Source organism: Phalacrocorax aristotelis, chromosome 1, assembly GCF_949628215.1.
Source record: "Phalacrocorax aristotelis chromosome 1, bGulAri2.1, whole genome shotgun sequence".
Lineage (NCBI taxonomy): Eukaryota > Metazoa > Chordata > Aves > Suliformes > Phalacrocoracidae > Phalacrocorax > Phalacrocorax aristotelis.
The window spans coordinates 116,778,729-116,802,343 of record NC_134276.1 but is presented as its reverse complement, the minus strand read 5'-3'; the positions used below and the strand labels follow the sequence as shown (position 1 = coordinate 116,802,343).

Genomic DNA, 23,615 nt, shown 5'->3' with positions numbered 1-23,615 from the left:
CAGTAGGCCATTCAAACTCAGATTATCTTTTGGCAGATGGGAATAACACTTATTCCCTGCCTCACCAGGAAGCCTGTGAGGTAGCAAAGTACATGCAGAAGGCTTTGTATACAAGAGCTCAGCTGTTTTTCAAACTATATTAGTAGCTGCTTGAATGAGGGATATGACCTTTCCTTCAGGTCTTGCCTGACAGCCCTGGACCCTCGTGGTTACAAAAAACCTGCTATTACAAAATGGAAATAGTCCTCTGTTGCTTTTGTGCATGTTGCAGGGGTACACACAGAGTGCCCTATCTGTGTTTCACTGTAGCTCTACAGACACAGAGCTTAAACTCTTTTATCCTGCTTTTTCTTCCTCTGCAACTGCTTTTCCTTCAAACATAAAGCTTTTTTTTTTTTTTCCTGGCTCCCCTGTCCATCTATTTTCTATCTCAGAAGATTGAATTCCTGTAGGATCTCAGCACTTCCTTAGCTGTAGGTGAGGGCCACTGTATTCATTTTTCAGACGGGGATTTCAGGCAAAGAAAGGCTCAGGTGACTTGCCTGTTGTCAGACACAAAACTTGCTGGAGTAGGAACCTGAGGGCACTCTCCAAAGTTTCAGGCTGGTGTCTGAGCTGCTTGTCCAGACTCAGTGCTATCTTTCTGTTGCCGTTGTGATCCCATCTGGCTGTCAGCTGCACCAGCCAGTGCTCTGTGGGTATTTACGCTGCTGCCAGTTCTCATGTCTCAATTGGGAGTCATTTAATGCGAGTGACTGAGATTCCTCGAGAGGAAGAATTTGAAGTATCCCAGACAATGGTATGGTTAACATCAGTTTTCTTGTAAGACTGTTAGTATTTATTTTAAGGATTGTTGACACACATGAGTTTTGCTAGGGTTTTGGTATCCGTGGTTGCAGCCATGAAAAAGGGTCAGAGGCAAAACAGTCTTGACATTGGAGTTTAATATCCTTCCCTTGTAAGATAATAAAATACAAGGAAAGAGAAATGTATGATTTAAAATCTTCAGTGATTGTGAGACTGTAAGAAAGGGACAGCACAACGTTTTTCATGATGCATTTGGCATTTCTGAAGAAAGAGTCCTGGTAAAACATGACAGCAAATCAACAGAGGCAACAAATGAATCAGAGAAGGGAATGGGGCACGTCTCCCTTGGTAAAAAACTTTATTACATGTTCTCTTACTCTCAATTACCCTAATTTGAAGTGGGAGCTAATGAATATTGCTAAATGGATTGAAACAAACAGCAGCACTGTGGACAAAAAATAATCATTATGAACTGCAGTGAATTTTTCACATATTTGTAGGTTTTAATGCTGGGGTGACTGGTCTGACTGTCTGCTTAGTGTCAGGGAGAGGACCTTAACCAGTAATTTCCAGTGGGGTCAGTAACTTCTATTACTGCCAGTGCATAACTTTGTAAACCCCATTGCAGTAATTAGAAATTACGTAGTCCCTAGACTGTGCTTTCCAACTGTTAATTAAAATAATAGTTCTCATTATAAGAGTGCTTCTGTTAGGAGAGCAATCGGTTGTCAGAAATGTCCCCATTGTAAGTACTTGCGTATCAGGATTAAAATGCCTCTTAGCTTTGTCTCGGTAAGTGAAACAGAGCAAGTTGTGGACTCCCATTGCAGGCCAGTCTGTGGTGCAGGGATGCTGGGGGTAATGCTGGAGCTGGCATCGTATGCAAGTGCGGTGCAGCCGGGCCCGGCTGTATTTGTGTTTCTCTGTCTGAGGCGGTATGGATGCATGATGCTGTGCTGTGATGCATGTGTGTGAGCGCACTGCACCCTTGCTGCTTGCCTAGAAATACACAAAGCAGTAGCAGCCCTGATCTGAGTTGTGGGGAGGAGAGCTTTGGAAAGCTATAGCCTATTTGCACCATAGGAAGCTGGCTGTTTGCCGTACCCCCAGGTGTGCAACTGGGAGAGGAAAAACTAAGGTATCTCAGCACGTGTGCTTCTGAGGATCTCCTCAAGCTCTCGGGTACCTCGCTGTGCTGGGAGCTGTGGTGTGCTTGTGTGGTCAGAGATATCCGTCAGGCATCAGTGAGGATTATTGAGTCCTTTTTCATTTTATGAATGTCTTTATTGTTGATTTAGGACTGGGTACTTTAATGAACTTTTCAGAAAGTCCTCAAATTTGGCATTTCTCTGGAAATGCCAGAGTTGAACAGAATCTGGAGAAACTAGAAATACAGCGAGGAAAATGTGACTCTAGCCTAAGAAAACACAAGACCACAGGGAAAAATAATCCAACGCCTAATTTCAGAGGAAAAAAAGGTGAGAAGAGAGTTCTCATGATCTGTAAAGGGAAAATGAATTGGAAAAAAGTCCATTTTTTCAGTGAAATACCAGCTACCACTCATAATTTTGGGTTAACAGTTCATGTTATGAAGCAAAGGTGATGGTAATTTCTGCTATACATGTGTACCTAAGTGCTGTCTTGAAGCTTGGCTGAAGTGGAAGAAAAGCAAGGTGGGAACCGAACATGGCTGCATTGGACTACGTGGTTTAGCAATGGCTAATTTTAGACACTTGTTTCTGAAACATCTTGCCCGTAGCCTGGCACCCATCAAACTGGTTCTGTTAGGAGCACTTTTCAACCTCAAACTTTGTTCCCAGGCTGAAAAGCTGGCATGGCATTTACTTAAAAAATAAACCCAAACAAACAGCAGCAAGTTTCTGACCTCAGGCTTGCCTCTCCCTGCTAATCTGATTCCTTTTAAGGGTAGGAGCTGGTGGCTAACATGATTTCTAGTGAAACCCTCTGTGTAGCTGAATATGAGTTTGTTGGGTTTTGCTGGGGCTGCTGTTAAAAATGTCACGTCCTAGCAGCCCATATCCAGGTTCTAGAAAAATCACTTGATGTGTCTTATGCTTTCTTTATATTGTCATACAGCTGACCATGGCCGACATGCCTTTTTAAGGTTAGGATCATGTCCAACATGAACAAGGAATTTTAACTCTCTCATGAGTCCCTAATGGTTCATTTTGATCTCTAGCTTGGCCCCATCTGTCCTGACCCTTCCCACCTAAATTAACATTATGATAAAAAGGAGCTCCTGCATATGAATAGTGAGTCACAAGACCCAGCTTGAAGTAATCCCTGAACACCTTCCCGCTGTGGTCCAGCCCCAAGAGATGGACATGTCCTCTTAAAAAGTAACAGTGGTCTGCAGGGGGCTTGGCTCTGCTCCTGCAAATGCCGCAGTGGGGCTGCTGCCTCCCAGCAGCTTGTCACAGGCCAGATGGACGGAGTCTGTAATGCAGAAGTGAAAAAAGGAAAAAAATGCCTAATCTGCTGATGAGATGTAGCCACCTCGGGGGAGGAAAGTGGACTAATGTAGCAGTCCTACAGGCCTCGGTCCAGAAATAATTTTAAAGGAATACATAAATTTTGCAGCTTTTCTGAGTTTTGCTTCCTGGCCTGCTCTGGGGGGGAATATATTTTTAGCTCGAAAACACGGTATGATTGCTTTTAGTCATCCAGAGACCGGTGTTTTTGTGTTAGTAGGTAGGATACGAAGCTCTGCGTGGTAAACTGCTTTAGAGGACAGGGGAACATGTTTTATGCCGACACCGTAGTGCTTTTGCCGCTCTTGTGCTTGGGAAGTACAGGGGCTTGCGAGGGGGTGGCAAAACCCTCTGTGTGGAGCACAACATGGTGAAAAGCATCCACGTGGAGAAGCTGCTGAAGGGCTCGAACCTTCCCATGGGAACTTCGTGAGCAGCCAGGAAAGCAGGGTCTTCTGAGAGCCTTGTACACATATGTCCTGCTGTGGGGTTCCTGCATAGGTGTCGAGGATTCCCAGCCATGTCTCAGGCGATGCCTAAGGGCTAGTGGAAGGGAGCTAAATATGTGTTTGAAGCAACACCATTTCCACCAGCAGAATGCCAGTACTTCACAGTTCCCTCAGATGTTTTATATTACTGATCTAATGCATAACTGTCTTTAAAACGTATTTTGGTGTGTATTTATTGCTCATACTCTCTGGTGGAGGTGTGTTGTTTGGTTTGTGATTGGCAGGACTGGTTATGCAATATTGTTTGTGCTTCCCGATGCCTGGAAGAACACACAGCTGCCTCTGGGGTGGATATTGGCCCACATGAATTTAAAATTTAGTTTCCGTGACTGACATTTGCTTTCTGAGAACTCTGTTGCCCGTCAAACTCAATTGCTCAAATGTCTGTGGGAAACCAGTGGTGGTATGTGAATGTGGTCTCAGTAAATTCATTTTAAAAAATAAACCAATGTTCATTGGAGGAAAAATAAAGCATTTCTGCATTATTTGGCTAGAATTGAGTGTTATAAGCTCATTTGATCCTCTTTCTGTCATCAAATTTTCATGACGATGTTTTTATATATATGTGTGTGTGCACGTATCTCTCTTTATATGGTATTACAATTCCTGTGGTCCCCGGAAAGATCTTTACTCATCTAGACTATGTAAGCACTTCAGTCACAGTTTTTACCCCCAAAAAAGTGTATCTTAAGAAGCTGCCACTTTCCATCCTCATTCTTAGTCCATCTGCACCACTGCTGCTGCTGGTAACCTAATCACCGAAATGTTGCACTTTATTCACAAATGGGTGCAAAAACTGGCATCAGCCCTTTACAGGATCGTTCCTGTAACCCCTGCTGGGGGGAGGTGCCAAAATTCCTTGGGGCAGTTAGAGGTCTTAATGGGGAAAGAGGGAAGAGGCTGAGTTCTCACCTGACTGCTAAAGGTAAAAGCTGACCGGTCCTATCTTGGTGTTTCTTAATGCAAATCGGTCTTAATCACAGCTGGAAGCTCCTCATAGCCCAGCCAGGTCTTTCAGCTCTGAGAGCTGGGAGAGATGGATGTGATGTGAACTCAGTACGGAGGTCCCCACCCTGTGTCACTGAGGTGTTGGTTCCCCTCCTCTTTTTCTTTTTTTTTTTTTTTTTTTAAAAAAATGTCTTTAACAAGTTCCCGGTTGATATTATAGCCTTGAACAGGACTGCCTGAATTTATTTTATTTATTTATTTATTTAAATGCCATTTGTAAAGACACTGGTGCCCTTTTCTGTCATCTTTTTTGCCACTGGCAAAATTTCTGATTTTTGTGGGCCTGATGATAGTTCACCAGGTCAGAAGAAAAGCATCAGACTACCCTGGGAGCTTTACTGAGCAGAGAAAAACCAGTAGTGGGGTATGATTGAAACAGTGACACTATATCCCTTCAGCTGCCTCTCAGCTTCATGCCTATTCTTAAAGTCATTTTCCATGCTTGGGTGAGTAGAAAATTGGGTGCCAGCTACTCCTGGGTCCGGAATGAGATCGATCATGTGTTGTATGTACCTTGATTCTGCTGCTGAGCTCAGGCTTATAAAGACCCTGGGCATCCTTTTGGCCAGACTGCGCTGCTGCTGAGAGGATCCCAAGGGAGCAGCAGTGGCACAGGAGACTCCCCCGGGGACAGCAGTTCCCCTTGTGCCTGCCTTCGGCTTCCTGGGACACAGCAGCAGCAGCACTGGCAGGAGAGCTGATGCTCCATGGCTCCAGAGTGGTCCAGAATGCTTGCCGTTGCTGTGAGCTGGGCTCCCTGCTATGCTAGGCTGGCTTTCCAAATTGTGAATCTCTGCATTCTTCATACTTTGGCCATTTGCAGTCCAGTCAAGCATGTATTCATTCCTATGAACACACAGTGCTTTTATTCCTTGGGTTTTGGATCTTCCTAATTCCTTGCCCTCAGTGATATTTTGTGGAAAAGCGTCTGAGGGGAGATTGTGTAGTCTGGCATCTTTTTACCCGTTTCCTTTCAAGTCTTAAATGTTATCAGCTTTGACTTTGCTTAAGTATTGCCTTTCTGGCATGTTCTGAAAGAGGAACCAGCTTGCTCCACCTATGTGCTCTAGATCAGCTATTACTTTTAAATATTTCTCTCCAGTTCTTCCTCATTTGTCTCTCAGCCCGCTCAACTGTCCCACTGTGCTGTTTGGAGAGAGAAGAGAGACTACAGGCATGACCTTGTCTCTACATTACTTTGTTAGTTTTGGCATTCTATGTATTTTTAGATATAACTTTTCCTTCTATAGAATGAAGTATTTCTGTTTTTAAGAGCTTGGTGAAACACAAGTTTCCCTGTTCTATCTTAGGGTCGGCAGCTGATCAGCGCAAGGCTGTAGATCAGACCTGGCTTCTGGCTCCTTCAGACACCAGTTCAACGAGGTGATGCTGAAATGGTTTGAGGTGTGCTGATCAAGGAGGTGACTGGGGATGGTATTTCTGTTAATGGTCAGTTCCAGCTCTCACTGGAGAATTCACAGTTTTGAAAGGCTGAGCAGGTAAGGCTCTGCAGAAAAGAGGGATAAGTGCAGAATGAAAAGCTCTCACATTTTCTTTTTCCTCCCTCGGAGGAAATGCTGCTGTTTAAAGATTGAGCGCTTACGTGAGGGCTGAATTTAATACATAATGTTGATTTAGGTCACAAGTATAGGGTTGTCCGTCCATCCATCCATCTGGTATAAAGTAATAAATACAAAATCTGTCTGAAATGACAGGCCAGCCTCTCTGCTTGCTGGCTGAAGTAAACGTGCTCCTATCATGCTGTGATAGCCTGGCTGGCCTTGACAGTAGATTCCAAGAATTGCAAGTTTATGGTCTGTCAGCCAGTGCAAACACCCATCCATCGAATATTCCCCACTTGTTATATCTAGAAGGCAGAACCAGGGAGGCATTAAGAAATGAGTGGCAGAGGGAGATTATCTGCTTTGATGTTTGTGTTCTCTAGGCTGGGAGAGAAAGCTGGGATGGTTGTACTCTTATGGTCTCGAAGATCACCAAAATCCCACCTGTGACCATGTTTGGATCACAGAGGTCGGAAATGGCATCAAGGAGATCCTTATCCTCATTTTTTGGCTATACCTTGCTTTCCAGCAGAGGTGCTACCCTTCTGAGTGCTTGTAGCACTGAGGTTTTTAAGGTTTGGGCTATTGCTTATTATAAATCCAGAATAGTTTATTAAACAAGGCCTGGGTTAGTGCTTGCATGGCCCTGTGAAGCAGCAAGATTACTCAATAGCCAAAATTGCCAACGGGAGTGATCTGGTGTGAATATGCTTTAATAAGCTCCCAACTTACTCATTGCGTATCTCTCCCAGGAAGGTGGCACCCTTAGGACAGGCATGCTCAGGGCTGTGTACATCCCAGTTAAAAACTCCAGGCCTGCTAGCACGAACCCCTCCTCCTTGCTGCATTGTGTGGCTTTGGGTGTTCAGGTGGCATCCTCACTTCTGGGCAGAAAACCACTAAACCAAGGCTTTTTTGATCTTAAATGGTCCCTGCAGTTTTTAACATGGCTAAATATCCTTGCCTCTGTGTCCTCATTGAATTCAGGTTTCATTTTTTACGCCCCCTCTCAAGCTCCTTGCTGGGACCCAGTACTTTACAGGTCTCCAGCTTCCCAGCCTGCAGGGTCTCATGGGATAGATTGTGTCCAGAGAGGAAGGAAGGGTACTTCCTTTGGGTGGACAGGGGGATCCAAGGTCAGAAGGAGGGAGCCTGTGAAAGTCAGAAAGTGGGAGCAAGGGATGAAGTTCAGAGGAGAGGCATCAGCTGGGGGAAGAAGGGTTATTCTTTGGGCTAGACAACTACATCTTAAGGAAGCTGAGTACTCAAAGGAACTCTTTGGTTAGCGGTGGATTCTCAATGTCTCTCAGGACCTTGCCTCTTAAAAAGCCTTATGGGGCTCTGTTGCATGGACAAGCAATCAGGTGCTCAGGGGACAAGTTTTGCTACTCTCTCCTGCTGAGTTGGCCTCATGTTGTGGGTGGCCTCTCTGGGTGCGGCGGTGTGCTAGGGGATGCAAGGAGGGAGCGCTTCCATTGCAAGGTGATGGAAGCTCTGCTCTCTGGCCAGCTCTTCCCACTCTTCCTTGGTAATGCAGAGGCAGGCGGGGGAGTTGGAGGGGGTTTCTGTTAGCCAGTCAATCAATCATTTCCCAATGTTTATTATTTATCCCCCTGGCCAAGCCTTCCCCTCATCCCTGCCACTCTGGGCAATGGGAAATTTTGTGATCCCTGAGCAGTAGAGCCTGGCGGGCAGCCTGATCAATGCTAGAAGCTCATTCTCAGCCACGTGAGAGGAGAAACATCAACAAGAAGAGATGGAGTTAGAACTTTATTAGGAGAAACCTAGGCACGATTGACTAAAATCTCATGTTAAGGGGAACACGCAGGTCTTTTCAGGATTAAAAAATACACATATATAAAACACCTTACAAAAAAAAAAAAAAAAAGGTTCCCCCCTCCCCTGTGTGTGAGTATATATGTATATCTACAGGGAACTGTACCAAAGCTAACTATGTATCAGGAGCAGGGATTCACAATCCCTTTCAGCAGCTCCTAAGAGAGGGAATGGCTCAGTCCCCTCATAAGCTGGTCCCAGGCCATTCGCTCACACAGTCCAACGTTGGGAAGCTGTGGCCCATGTCTTGAAAGGGCAGCGCAGGGTAAACAACAGGGAGCAGTTTAGCTCTGTTTAGCAATTCTCTTTAAAAGAGGGATGTCAGCTCTGCAGCGAGAAAATATATCTGGAGTGGGAGCTGCCTACAGACCTCACCCACCAGACTCACTGTGCACTGTTGGGCCCCAACAGCTGCTCTGAGAGGCTACAGTGGTGGAAAGAGCTGGTCCAAGTGTTTCTTATGCCATATGCGCTAGGGATGGAGTGGAGGTGAAGAAGATCTGATGGCAGAACAGGGACTTGCTGTGAGGACAAACATCTTAGCTTGCTCTGGCTGGCAGGCTTGAGAGAGCAGCCAAGAGCCGAATGATGTGCAGGACCTGGAGAAGACTCTTGCTCCTCGCAAAAGATGCTGAAGTGATTTGGTAGGTTAGTGAGAGAAGACACATGCCGTACCTCTTCTGCAGATAAACAAAGGATGGTTTTTCTCTCACTTGGCAGCTGGCAGCACACTTTCAAAAGCATTCATGTTGCTTGAAAGATGAGTTTAAAAAGGGGAAAAAATGCTTTGATTCCACATGATAATTCCTTCTTTTTTACCAGGAGAATATTTGTTCTCACAGGACAGTCTCTATTTCTGTTAATGGATGCCTTGCTTAGAATTGGTGACATAAATGCTTCGGGAAAATTCCCTAGTCTTCATCAACTGGTCATCTAAGCGATATCCCTGGGCCCCAGGGCCAGTCTGCTGCACTGACTTAGGAATGAGGAAGGGATTCCAACGTTAGACATGAGGCAGCTGTGTATGCGGGACCACAGATATCCTTATCTCTGGGGAAAATTTATATACACAGTGTCAAAAAATTCAAGTAGGATTTATTGTATAGGTAAACTGGTATAAAATATCTGGGCTCAGGTAGAGAAAGGGAGAGTTAAAAAGAGCAAGAACAAAGCAGATGAGAGTCTGTCTTCCAGAAAGCCTACCGGTGTGTTTCTGCTCCCTGCAGGTGCGAGAAGCTTCAGCTCAGTACAATTGCCAAGCTGATGTAGCAAATGTTGAATAGACACCAATGAAGATGCAAGGGCATTGAGGTCCGGTCAATCTGCTGAATACAGTGCCTCAGTGGATACCCGCTGGGCAGCCTCAGGAGTCTGCTGGCCTGTGCTCCACCAGGCTAAGGATGGCAAGCCTCCAGTCCCTGTGGGTCCCATGGTGAAAATATGGCCAAGAGCTTCACATCTTGAGATTGGTGCCTCTCTTCAGTGCGTGCCTTCTCATGGCTGCCCCTGCCTTAAGCTGTGAGAGGTGCTGTCTGCAATATAACAATGATGTTCATTGTAAAGGAACAAGAGGGTGTTAAAACAGAGAGAGGTTAGTGGCAAGAGTCTGGAGTCCACTTTGCAGAAGTTTTACTAAACGCTGAGACTGCTCCTTCTCCTCATCCTTCCTGGAGACAGGCTACACAGACAAATCATCCGACCTCGCCTTGCTGCTGGCACGGCTGGTCTTGCTGAACCGGCGTTTCTCATTGAAGTAGTTCTCCGGGAAGGCGGGTGCCGCACATTCGTTGGCCACGTCTGGACTCTCCATGTAGCTGGACTTAATGAAAGGCCCTTCACCAGCAGCATCCTCCTGGCCATGGACTCTCTCAGTGGCAAAGTTGGCGGTGTTCTGCTGGGAGGCCATCTTGTTGCTGAAGGGGCTGATGAACTTGCCGCTGGGACTTGACAAGCACTGGTTAAAATCTGGTGGAGGAGTGTACATCTGGGCCCTTTCTACTTGCGGGGCGGACTCCAATCTGCCAGGGGCTGTGCTGGGGCTGGGTTTGTAAGATCGGGAGCACCTCTCCTTGGCTTTCTTCCAGCCCAAGTGGTACAACTCTGCCAGACTGAGGAATAGAGAGAGCACTGCCACAGCCAGCATGAAGACGATGAACACGTTCTTCTCTGTGGGACGGGATACGTAGCAGTTGACAGGGTGGGGGCAAGGTGCCCGCTGGCAGATATACAGGGTCTCCAGGAAGATCCCGTACAAGATGTACTGTCCCACAATGAAGGCCACTTCCATGGCAGTGCGAATCAAAATGCTGTAGACATAGGTGTTCAGCAGACTGCCCCTGAGTATGATTTTGCCTCCCGATTCATCCCAGCAAGACAGCTCGGCCTTCTCTGCCGTGGGGCACTTCTGCTGGTAGTATGTGTCACCGTTGTTCTTCATCTCCTGGGCCTCTAGTTCTGCCTCCTTCATCTTCCTCTTTTCCTCCATGCGTACTGTGTGCATCGCGTGGCCCATATACACCAGAGATGGGGTGGAGACAAAGATGATCTGGAGGACCCAAAACCGGACATGGGAGATGGGGAAAGCCTTGTCATAGCACACATTCTCGCACCCAGGCTGTTGAGTGTCGCACATGAAATCGGACTGCTCGTCCCCCCAGGAGGACTCAGCGGCTGTGCCCAGCACCAGCATCCGGAAGATGAAGAGCACAGTCAGCCAGACTTTTCCCACCACTGTGGAGTGTTTGTGGACCTCCTCGAGGAACTCTCCCAGGAAACTCCAATCTCCCATTTCTGCTCAGCAGGAGGGGTGAGAAATCTTGAAGGGAGAATTGGACACAGCCTCTGTAGGAGAAAATAGAAGAGAGCGGTTTTAAGGAGGGTTAGGAAATGCCCAACTGGGAATGCATGGAATGAAATAATTTGTTTTGAATCAAAGGAAATGTGTTAATTCGACCTGAAATGAATGAGGTCTGGTTTGCTGAAAACTTTGTTTCACATCCACTGAAAACAATGTGTTGGATTCTTTCTTTTTTTTATTCAGACTGAAACAAAAAGTGATCTTTTTTGCATAATTCAACTACAACCTGTTAAACAGGCTGCCAAAACTTTGAGGGTGAGCCAGATTTTTTTCTTGGTTCAGAAAGTAGTTTCACTGCGGTCTGCATATTGCATCCTCTGTGGACTGTGTAGTTAAAGCAGTATTCATCTGTCTGCAAACTGTGCTCAGGGGAATCCTTAATGGGCTGATCCCCTGGGAGATAAGACTGGAGTCTACAGCTTGGTCTGAACTGTGCCTTGGCTCTTTCATATGTTGCCTTTGTGTAATACCTGCACTGACACCTGGAACATGAAGTGCTCGCAGCTCTGGGCTTCATTTCTGAGCTCGATGCCACCACTAAACGAAATGCAGAGAGAACCTTCCTGTTGCCCACCTGCCCCTTGCCCATAGGTTTTGCTTTGGTTTTGCAGTGTTGCCAGTTGCAAGTGTTTCATTTACAAGCTGCAAATGTAAAGACTTTGGCTGTGTAAATCCTGTAAACCTAATCTGCTGCCACCCTGTCATGCCCCTCTGAGAGGGACTGCTGCAAAATCTAAATGGTGGATCTTGCTCCCTCCTCTTTTCTTAAGCTCTGAGACAAAATTCATAGTTCAAATGACACAGGCAAAGAAAAAAGCCTCCTTTGAAATGCCTCTCAGGGACCAGCAGTTCCTGGGAACTGCTGTTTGGTAGGTGGTCTGATGAGAGGAACGGTTTGGTGGGCTGGTAGTAAGATTGTAATGTGAGGACATAGGAAAGCCTGCTTCAATTTTGTTTCTGAATCTGACAGACTGTTTCTGTCCAAGCCACTTAACCCCCTGGATAAAAAAAAGAATGATGGGTTTAATCCATCTTGTGTAGGGCTCTGTAGGAGTGCTTGCCCAATCATTTGATCCACTTATACTCACCGTGCTTACCTTCCCATGGCACTGCAAAGCTTTCCCTTGTGCATGAGTTAAGGGCTAGGTGCTATAAAGTGTGCAGTATTAGCTTGGAGATAATGTTCTCCCACAGTCACTCTTTTTGAAAATATCCGTAATAAATAAATGAAAAACTTAATAATCATCATAATGAAATATTAAAAGCAGCTGACAAGGTAAATCCCAAAGCCATAGGGACCAAAAGTGTTAACTTGCCTTCTTTATTGTCCCTTGTCTTGTCTTTAAGAGCCAATTATTTTTACTGTACAAAGAATGTCTGTGGAGATTAGACACTGTTAAACACTGAGAATTTACTGCAGCAATATTGTGTAGATTTCCTGTGAGCAAAAGCTGGAGAACAGAGAGCGCCACTCGTTGAGCGAACAATATCCCCTCCTCCAGTTATGTACGTGATATAATTATATGTAGCAAGGCACGCAATGATTTATGCCATAGCTTGTTTTTGTGCAGTGTCCATCTGCAAAGATGGATGCGACAGAGATCAAAAGTTGAATCCTTACACTCTTCCTGCTGCTGAGCGCTGCCCTGAGGAAAGGTGAGGATTGCCCAGTTAAGGAGTCGGGGAGGTGACCACTTGCTGCCCCACTGCCAGTGGGAAGCTGTGTGAGGAGGGAGAAGGGGCATACCAGGAAGCAAAGGATGGGCTTTGGCCCTTTCCTGCTTTGGCATGCGTGCTGCAATTGTGCTGATGTAGATCCTGGTGGCTGCTTAGAGTATGAGGAAGCTTTCATTTGCTGCCAGCCCAGAACTGGAGGAGCGGTAACACAGACAACCAGCTAGTCTTTCTGACTCCTCTTTGTATCTGCACTGATAAAAACTGGTGAATCTGTGGGTCTGTCTTATCTTCTGAAATGGCTTTGGTGCAGTTACTGCATTCTGGAGAAATTAGCATATTAGGCTTCATTCTGTGGGCACCAGGAGATTAAATACAGGCAGACAAATCAGTGATGGGAAGTATTTACAGACAGTTGCACTGAAATCAGGGGTTTGGGTTTCTTTTGGGGGGGTTCTCCCCCCCGGTCAGAGTGCAGACAAGGCAACCAGCTACCTGCAGTTCAATGTACAGGTACGTCCAAGGTCAATACAGTGTAGCACAACTGTATGCGTGGAATGTTCCTTCCAAGACAGCATGAACAACGGTAGGCGTCCTCATTTTTCCAGGTGAGTTTATGTTGTTTTCTGGTGCCCCTATTGCACCTGCTGCTGTTAGTTGACAGCTGCCTTTTCTTGATTCACCTTGCTTGTTAGGGTAAAAATGACCAGAGTTCTCTCTGGTTGTGCCAAGGCTGAGTTTTCCTTCCTGCCATAAGCATGTGCCATCACAAACTGAGCATCTCTTTCCGTCAGTTCTACCATGTGCAGGTGGTTTGGGGTTTTACTATGGCTTGTTTTCCCTGAGGAAGGCTACTAAACCGAGACACTTGCAAATTGTAAAAATCAATGTGTACAGAACACAAAGTAAAGCAAACATAAGTGCAAGAGGAGTCCAAAAATAAAAAATGTTACTGGATGCAAGAATAACAGTAATTTACCTGCCCCACACTTGCACAAAATTTTTCAAGAGGAAGTAAATCGGAATGATCGAAGACTGGCAGCCATGAGGCTTGGGTTAGATAAAAGGGCTATTCTCTCTGCCCTTCCTGCTGGCTGCTCCCCTGCACAGGAGGGGCTTCCCAAAGAGCCGAATGCCTCCTGAACAGCCCCACTGAGAGCTGAGATAGCTGCTGCAAGGGGATATGGGAGAACAGGCTTTGAAAACAAGAGAAGGAGGTTGCCTCCTAGAGCAGTGGTTTTGGCTTAGACATTTTTTAGTTATTAGTGAGCTATTCTTGCAATACCAGACCAAGGGCCTCCTACAGCAACAGAAGAGAGTGTCTAGCTCTCTGCTGCCAGCAAGAAGAGAAGGATTGTTGTCACCTCCTGACAGCTTTTCCTGGCTAGGCAGGACTGCCTTTGACCTAGCCTTTCTCCTCAGGGCTTTACTATTCTTGGGAATTTTCTGTATAGTTCCCTTTCCTCATTCCCAGACTACTGCTCTTTCCACATGCTTTGACCTCTCAATGTGTGAGCGTCTGCAGCCTTTTATATTCCTAGTTTGGACTCAGTTGGACAAATCTCATCTCACTCTGGCGTGACTCAGCGAAAAACACCTCTGGGTATCTTTGCAGGGTCTCAGCACCTGATAGCAGAATGTCTTGACAGCGGAGTCATGCATATTCATGCAGAGTTGTGGGCTGTGCCACTGCCTGGCCATGCTTTTGGCTGTCAGCTTTCTGCTGATCAACAAAGGAGCTGTGTGCAGCCATGGGATCTTGGCAGCAGGAAATGTGTATGTGACAAAGACCAGCACAGCCTGGCACAAACCCAGCGACATGGACGTCCCAGCTTAATTATCACCTGGAACGCTATTAAAGCTGGGGAAAACTGAATATCACACCGCAGGCCAGGCATGGAGTCCGCCCAGCTCTGGGCTGCCTTGTGACTGCCAAATTCCATGATAAAAATTCCCCAGCGGGGACAGCACCTGCCATTACTCCAGGCTGGCTCACCAGCAATGGGCTGCTCTCCACCATCCTGTTTTTTTGTGCTACCTTTTTCTGTGGGAGGAGAAGCATCCCGTCACTCTCGGAGCAGTTTTGCCCATCCTTTTTGTGATGGCCCGTGCTTTGAACGACAGGCGAGCATTTTATATTGCTGCCGCTTGCTCCAGCTGGTGTGCTTGTCCTGGGTGGACCAGCCACGGTTTTGAGGAATAGCTAGGAAATTCACCTAAAATAGGAAGGAGGACTATTCCTGACCAATCCTCCTCTTTATGTCAGTTTATTTCCCCTGGAATAGTTAGGAAGAAATTTTTCCCCTCTTTAGAAGACAGGCGAGACTATCAGCAGCGATATAAATAGCTGAGCTTGACACTTCACGCTAACTTTTCCCACAAGGAAGGTGACAGGAGGTCGCCATGTTTCTAAAATAAAGTGGAGAGCCTGATTATGACACTGTTTCTGCTCTCCCTCACTGGGCTCACCTCTTCCCCTTGGCAGGTCCCAGGCACACAGAGGGGGTCTCTGTGGAAGGCTCCTTTGTGTGGGGGAAGCGTGGTTCCCAGGGAGGGGGAAAGGAATGAAGTCAAAGCCATCATATTTTTGCCCGATCTGCATGTGTGATTTGCTCAATTGGATACAAATATGTGCATCTGATAGTTAACGAGATGTCCCAACGAACTAGAAGACTGGGGCCCAAGATGATGTGAAAAGGCTCGCACACTAGGCTGTGTGGAGGCCATACAGCAAGTCCATCCCTTCTGAGCTCCCAAATGGGGAGGCAGCCATCTCCTTTAGGTACTGGGCACATGAGAAGTGACAGCCCCGTGCAGGGGCATCCAGGCCATCTGTGGCACGGTCGGTGCCTAGAAATTGCTTGTGTCCTTCCTTCCCCCAGCTGTGTCACCTCATAGCAGGTCCAGATGAGCGTGTGGCACAAGAGATAGCTGCTGTGGGGGTATGAGGGCAGAGGTCTTTTCCCCTGCATTGACAACCGTCAGGCTGCAGCCAGACTTGAGCGGTCTTCGCACTGCAAAACTGGATGCTCGTACCTATAGACACTTAGGAAGGACACTTTCAGTTCCGCACTGGAAGTTAGTTAATGCTGCTTTGCTACACAGCTGTACCTTTTACTTAAGGACCTCTGGTCCCCTCTTAGCAGTAGTCCAGCCCCACAGCATCCCACACAGTGCGGATGCTGTCAACTTTGTCTTGCAGATGGTGATCGCTGGGGTACAGAAAGGGCAAACTGCTTGTTTGAGGTCACTGTGTTAGTGGCAGTCTGGGGACAGAGCTCAGGGGTTGTGATGTGCAGACTTTTGTCCTTTTTTCTATGCAGCACTGTGTCTTAGACTTGGTGATAGCTCACAACACTGTTCATACAGCACAAGAACATCTGCTCCTCCAGACTGTAGCCCTTCTCTCCTATGCCCTGGGACAACACTGTCTTGGTGACTTGAAAGAAATCCCTCTTGTGCCACCCTTCTATAGCAGATACACCTGGCAGAGGTTGTCTTTTGGTTTGGGGGTGTGTGTGGGTTTTTGTTTGGTTTTGGGGTGTTTTTTTGGTGCTTTTCTAAGAGACAAACATCTTGTGATTGTTGGCAGAGCCTGCAGCCATGGTCAGTGCTCAAAAGGAAGAAGCAGCCTTTTCAAATTACGTATGCAGTGCTCCTTTGTTGCCAGGACCTGGTGAGGAAGCATTCTGGGGGCACATGGCTTACAACATAAAAAGATGCACAAAGTTAGAAATGCACTGTCCAGCGGGGGTGCGACGCTTTGAATTCCAGAGGCTTTGCATAGCTCTGTGACATAGGTTGATGCTACAGCCCACCTCAGCAGGTGTCTTTTGTTCACTGGTTACTGACATTGGCTCCTTCCTATGTGTACGCAATAGAGAGGCAATGACCTGTTAGGCATTTTTTTCTAAGCGCCATCCCTCTGGCATCATAAGCCGATGCATGCATATATGAAAACTTTCTGCCTGAAATAGGGCAGTTCCTTAGCCAAATTTGTAACTCCAATCTGTGCATGGATCTAGACTAAACAGGTTTGTACTTCTTTATGCTTTAAAAAAAAAAATGAATCTGAGATGTTTGCATAGATTCCCTTCTAGTTCCTTGGGTTCAAAGTCCTGCGCTGAACCAGTATCAGGGAGAGTGACTTTGACTCCAGTGCTCAAATCTCACAGGAGAGGCAGTGCTCTGTGTTAACAGCTCCTGTTCTGGAAGACAGACATCCAATGTTTCTCATCTTTCTGCTCTTCCTGAGCTCACTGCAATTTCTGGAAAGGTCATACTGGTATGCAGACCACTGGCCCTGCTTGCAGTTGCAGACAGCTTGTTATTCCTTGATGAGGTGTGCTTTCCCCCTCCTCTCCAAATGTGGAAAATCTCAGAGTTCACAAAAAAGAGAGTGGGTGAGAAGATAAGGGAGTTGAATGACCTGTCACCTCCTGAACACACACACAACCCTGACGCACACAGAGACACAGGCAGAGGGAAATCACTCAACACCTCCAAGTGTGTACATCAGGGATGTGTTAAACACACAGATGACAGTATTGTGTAGAATATTTTCATCTGAAGTGATGGTGGAAGCTGCAGACTCCCAGTTAGCTGAATTTTTATTGTCTACCCAGGACATCTAATGCTATTTTCTGCCCCACCTTGGCCAGGGTCAAATTGTGCTTTCATGTATCCAAATATTAGGGCCAAGATCTGCCTGATGCAGGCACGAGAGACAGAGAACAGAAAAGACCTTGAACTTAGATGAGTCAAGCTGAGGAATGAATTTGTCCCACTGTGTTTGAAAAGCCCGCATCAGATAGTTACATGATAGTGGTATCCAGGCTTACACTTAGCATGCAGGGAGCACCCTCTGATTCTCTTGGGATTCTCTCTTTGCTTTAGGGAAACATGGCTCCTTAGAGAGCTCAACAAATGTGACTTGGGATAAGCTGAATGAAGGTTTACATGTGCTTTTTGCTAGAAAGAAGCATCAATTTTCCCTCTGATGTAAATGCTGCAAAGAGGCTAATAGATATTACTCAGTTTACTCCTTACCTAACAGGATGAAGAGCATCCAGTTCAGGATTACAGAGCTTCGTGCTCTTTCCAGCTTCTTTATCTTTGCAGGGAGAAGCTAACCTGTATGAATTTGCAGATGATGCTAAATTGGGCAGTGCTGTATACAGGAGAGGGGACAACCAAACAGGGTAGAGGGAGCTCTGGAAAACAGAAACACGCTGAGAAATCTGGGGGCTGCAGTAGTAAAGTTGTTCCTGAGCTCTGCTGAGAAGCTGATCTTAAGCACTGCTCAGTCAGTGGGGGAGACTGGTATAAGATGTGGCAGTGATGGCAGGCAATCACTGGGCCCAATATAGCAGCGAAAAACCTGCCCATGTGATTTTAAGCTGGTTCGTAGACTCCATGAGATGCAACTTGTTATAGTGATGAAATAAAACAGACTGGAGGGGTAGTGGGAGAAGGAGAGGGCTCTCATTCAGACTTTTCGCATCCTTTCTCTCCTCTCCTCCCAGTGTCCCCCTGCCTATCACTTCTCTATTGCTCCTCTACAGTCAAGATCCCCCCCGCCCCCCACAGAGCCTTGCCTCAGCTTTTTAGCAGTTTTGACCAGTTAACTCTCTACAGCACCCAGACTGCTAATGCTTTCAGCTTTAGAAGGGGGAAATTTTCAGTGACTATCTACTTCCCACTTACTACTACCTTGTCAAATCTCATTTCTGCCTTCTTTCCAAAAATCCGTAGGATTCTCTTCACACTCCAGCCTCATTGCTGTATCCTTGGCTCAAGTATTTAATTTCTTATTCAGGGTGAAGTCTGGCTATAGCTCGTGAGTGGATTGTTTTATATACACAGTGTATGTACATGTGTATATATATGTATGCACTGCCACCACCTCCCCCCCTCCCTTTAAAAACAACTAATATTAAATTTGCAAAATGCAGCAGTAGGGAGCTAGGAAATGCTAGAGTTACTGTTCGCAGTAATCTTAATTCAATCTCTTTGTGCCGCTGCCTCATAGCTATGAGTCTTTAACCATATCCTCACATTGTCACCTCATTCTTTGCACAGGATGCCTGCCTTGTTCTGTGCCAGCCTGGCTGGGTCTTTCTTGAACAGCCACTATTCAATGTTTTGTTTTCTCGTCATTGTTCAGTGGGTGGCCTGTGCCTCATTTACTGTACATTATTCAACTCCAGATCTAAAGACAGAATTATTAGTTTCCTCATGGGTTTTCCTATGGCTTCCATCACAACAGTGTCTGATTGCTTCACAATTATTAATTTACCTATTTTCATTACCACCCATAGGTGAGGAGATAGTATTAGATCAACTTTACAGCTGACGAACTAAGGCAGTGAGAGATTTAAGACAAAAAATGCTCATTAATTTTGGAAGCTGTTTGGTGATGTTGCTAATCTGGGGTTTTTTTTCAGTGTACTTAGCACTATATAATATATGTTCGAAGCAGAGATCTGTTTGGTTAATGCTGGAGTGGGAGAGTTTATCACTTCCACCAGCTGGACCACATCCAGACGACGAGAGACACCACTGAGCGGGCATTTGTGAAGAAATGTGGCTTAAGTGATTTGCCCCATCATGACAGAGGACATTGGAGTAAGAAGTAAGAATTAACTCCAGTCCTCTTGGATAGCTCTTTCTGATTTTAAACTGCAGATAGTTTTTCTCCCATCCCACTATTCCCTCCCCGACCTCTGAATGCAGCTGAAGACCCTGGAGCTCAGCAGCAGTCACGCTCGCTGGACTGCTTCACTTCCCGAGCGACCCTGTGCCCTGACCAAGGCATCTGTCAGCTTTCCTGCTTATAAGGGAGAGGAGTTTCGTATGGAAATTCTCAACTATTCTCAAGGCATGTCCCTAATGACAAACATAATGAAGAAAGACGGAAATGTAAGTGTAAACCCCTTAGTTCTTACATTAAAAACCACTGACCCCTCTTTAAAAATACACTACAGGAACTTAGAAGCATGCATCTCTATGCTCATTACTTACTGTGTGGCACGAACATTTCTTTGTTTCAGGAAAGAAACTGGCGTGCTAAAGTATTGTTCATAGAGATCTCCCTGTTGCTTATCAATAGCCATAAAAATGATTTTTTTCCCCCTCTTTACGAATTCTTAGCCCAAATATTGAAGTTTCTCTGGTGCCTCCTGGGAGCTGTTTCTAATTTTAAGCCTCTGTCCTCGTGCCTCATACAACAGCACCCGAGGTGTGGAGCAGGCTCTGAAACGTGCTCCCTAATGACATGGTATAGCGCTGAATTACTCGTTCCTTCTCGTCTATTTTCAATGCTGCAAGATAAGTCAGAAAACAAGGGCAAGTGTGCAGAATGTGTGAAATCTGTCTGAAGGTCAAAAAGAGAAGACAGGCTAGGGTATGAAGTTCTGTATTTTCTGGCAAGGTTTAAATTTTTCATGTGAAAGCCCATAACACTAAAATATTGTGATAATATATAATGTTGAGTGGAAAAAACGAACAACCCCAAATAGTTATAGTAGCAGGAATACTTAACATAGTTCCCAAGTGACCAGAGCCTGATGAGTATTTTAAACCCTGAAGCCTCAGGAATCCTCCTAAACTACTGTTCTGCTCCCAAGGAAAGAGGGAAGAAAGTTAGATATCTGTGCTCTTCTCAGAGTAAATTTTGAAAAGACCAGCAAATGCAGAGTATTTTGGCTTCTGGTGCAAATACTGAATACTGTGAGGCTTCTGAATAACAGTTTAACCTGCTCCTAGCTGCACACACATATGCACACATACAGTACATGCATTAAGTTCTTTAGACTTAAAGAGAGGATCACATAAGCAGTAGGGAAAACCTCCCATACATGCTGCTTCAGCAAGGTATTTTGTCAGATTTATTAGCATCGAGGAAGAGTTTAACGATTAAGGCTTATCCAGCCTGTGACTTTTTTTAGTTGAGGTTTGTCCAAAAATGCTACTTGCATGGTCCTCTGATGGTTTTTATGGAAATTCAGGGACAGAGGCACTGACTCAGTTTACCGGAGTTGTTAAAATCAGAGTGCCACAAAACTCATTAGCCATTACAGATGTCCAGGAAAATGAGCCTTTAGGAAATCAGAGGAGTCACTACAGATCAGAGGTGGCCGTTAGCAGACAACCTTTACACCCATTGTGATTGCTTCTTTCCAGGTGGATGTATAGGGGTACTGTGCTTTCCAGCTGGGCTATTCTTTGAAGCATGCGGTGGCAATGCTAGAAGTTTTAAATTAGGGAAACATAATTGAATAATTTTGCCAAGTACAAAAAGGGGAAAAAAGTTAGGAAGGCAAATAAAAAGAAGCAGCAGCTGCTAGTGGGAGAGGGCGTTTGTCCCTTTAGGTCTGCATGCCTCTTTGCTGAGGCTGCCCTGGGCAGTGTCGGGATGGAGAAGAAAGGCATCCCCCCCGGTGGCGCGCGCAGTACGGGTGACTGGGAGATACGATCAGGGCACTTCTCTACATTTGAGTTACATTCCCAGGCTCCATGTCACGGTCCAGCCAGGACGCAATACTCTCAAGGAAAAGAAACTGCAATATTTTTAAACCATCCTGTGCACTTCGGAATACAGGCGGTTCGCACAGACACTTGATAAAGTGTTTATACCCTGAGAGCCTCTCATAGGTAAGAGTTCCCTTCACCACCCTCCCCTGAGCAGCCTGACAGCATGCTGAAATGGATTCTGACAGAAACTGCAATTTGCACATTAATACTGTCTGAGGATACTTGGGGCTCTTATCCTGCTTTCCTGTACATTGAAATCTATTGGTATCCATGTTCATTGCAGGGAGGCTTCCTTGTCATTTCTGTAGCTGCCTGTGGCAAAAAGAATTTAATTTTTAGAATGTCCCAAACCCACCTTGTTACTAGTGGGAAAGTTTTGGAGATAAATTGAATGAAAAAGTAAATTTCTTAAGGTATGTTTGGCCATCCTTCTTTTCCTGCCTCACCAAGTCCTTCTCTCCCCTCATGCTGTTTTCCCCTTGAGTGTAACAGCTTGATCTGCCATCAATGCTTCTGCAGTTCTGTTATTTCCCCCTCATGGTTACTTACCTGATTTCCAGTATCTTATCTTCTGTCTTCTTTCCTTCTTTTAACACTTTTCCTTTCTGTAATTGAGTTGGACTCCTTGTTCTTCTCAGTTGCTTGGTTTTATTCCTTTAATATGGTTCTCTCTCTCTTCCTCTCTTTTTCTCCACCCCCTTTCTGTGTCACTTTCTGTCTTCCCCACTGCCTCTCTGCCTTTCCCCCTCTTCTTTCTTCACCTACTTTTCTTGTCTCTCCCACCCCCTCCAGCTTAATCTTTCTATTTTCAAACCTAGTTTCCTGTTGTTTTTCCTTTAAGGACCATCAATCTCTTTCCTCCCTCTCCATTCTCAGCCTCTCCCTGTGCCACCCTCCCCATGCCGACAGGATGCACTCGCTGCCAGCTTCGTGCTGTCCCTTCCAGTTGCCGCTACTGCTGTTCCTCGCACCTCCTCCCCCAGATAACGTGCCATGGTCTGAGCCTTCCTTAAATGAAAAGAGAAAGGGTTGCCCCACAGTTACACCAGCCAGACCCTTGGAGGCATTTGCCATGCAAAGCATCAGTGAAGGACATTTTTCTGACTTGTTCAAGCTTAATCTGGCAAAGCAGAGTTCATGTGGAGCAGGGTCCTTCACCTCTTTAAATACATAGAATTTGCTCTGCTGGCTTGGAACAGGGGCTCAGCACAGCTGCAGCCTTGTCCCAGAGGATACCTGATGCTTTCCCAGTAGGGTTTTACAGGCCCCCTTTACTGATAAATAGAGTAACCTGCCTGTCAGGAAAGGTGGTTTTTGACACACTACGCCCCCTGCCCGCACACACATCGTCTGATATGTGAGCATTTGGGCCTTTCTGAAAAGTGCTCTTGGCACATCAAGTGTCTGAAGGTCTTGTATTTCATGTATATGTCAAATTGAGCCTCTGATTCCTGCACATCAGGCCCCAGAGAGGAGGGTGAATAAGAGACACCTTCTGGCTTTGGTAAAGGCTGGTCTCAAAGAACCGGTGTCAGGAGAGTGAGATTTGCACAGAAGACTCTGCTACCCTGAGAATTGGCTTGCTGCGCCCAAGCTTTGGCAGGTGTCCCTCCAGCAGTCCTTACTGGGCTAGATATCTCCCATCCAGAACATCATTGCCCAGTGGTCCCTGTGCAGCAGCTAGTGTAGATCATGAAGCAAAAGCAGTCCAGAGACTAAAACATGGGGCTGGCAACACTTCTAATCTAATAATTGTTCTCCCACTAATTTAGTATCCCCCTTAGTCACGACATTGAAAGCCAGCCTACGCAGGGATGGTGCTGTGCAGAGGCTACCTCTGGAGGCATGTCCTGTGTGGACACTTTCACTCTGAATTTAAGAGTTCAACTCCTTTTCAAGAGGGCTGAATCCTCACTGATGGTTAGCGTGGGATGTACAGTGCACACTAAATTCCCAGAGCAGCTCAGTATACTCCTGGTGTGGAGGAACCCATAGTCATTTGCCACTTCATTTCTAACTTTATCGAAAGGCCTTCTGTGACTTTGAAGACAATGGGAATGTTTCTAGAGTTGTTTCTCCTTCTCCTGCCTGGCAGCTGTGTCTCTGTGATGGAATTTCATAGGAAGGAGACTACTGTGTTCCTTCATCTTTCTGGAGCAATTTCCATAAAGCGTTATTATGTAAAGTCGTGTTGATTTTATGCCAGTGAAATTGTCAAGGACTTCATCATAGAAGTGTCCAAAAAAAGGTGTTAATAATACAGATCTAGCTCACAGATGGCTTTGGGATAGGCTAGCTAAGTCTTGTCAACTATTTCTCACGTGCTGTAGAGAGG

General features: G+C 45.9%; 1 protein-coding gene across 1 annotated transcript; it reads right to left on the bottom strand.

Annotated features, from left to right (window-relative positions):
• Positions 1 to 8,135: 8,135 nt before the first annotated feature.
• Positions 8,136 to 11,004, bottom strand: GJA5 (gap junction protein alpha 5). The gene has a single exon (XM_075102753.1). The coding sequence runs from the start codon at positions 11,000 to 11,002 to the stop codon at positions 9,893 to 9,895; it is 1,110 nt and encodes a 369-aa protein (XP_074958854.1). The 5' UTR covers positions 11,003 to 11,004; the 3' UTR covers positions 8,136 to 9,892.
• Positions 11,005 to 23,615: the final 12,611 nt, after the last annotated feature.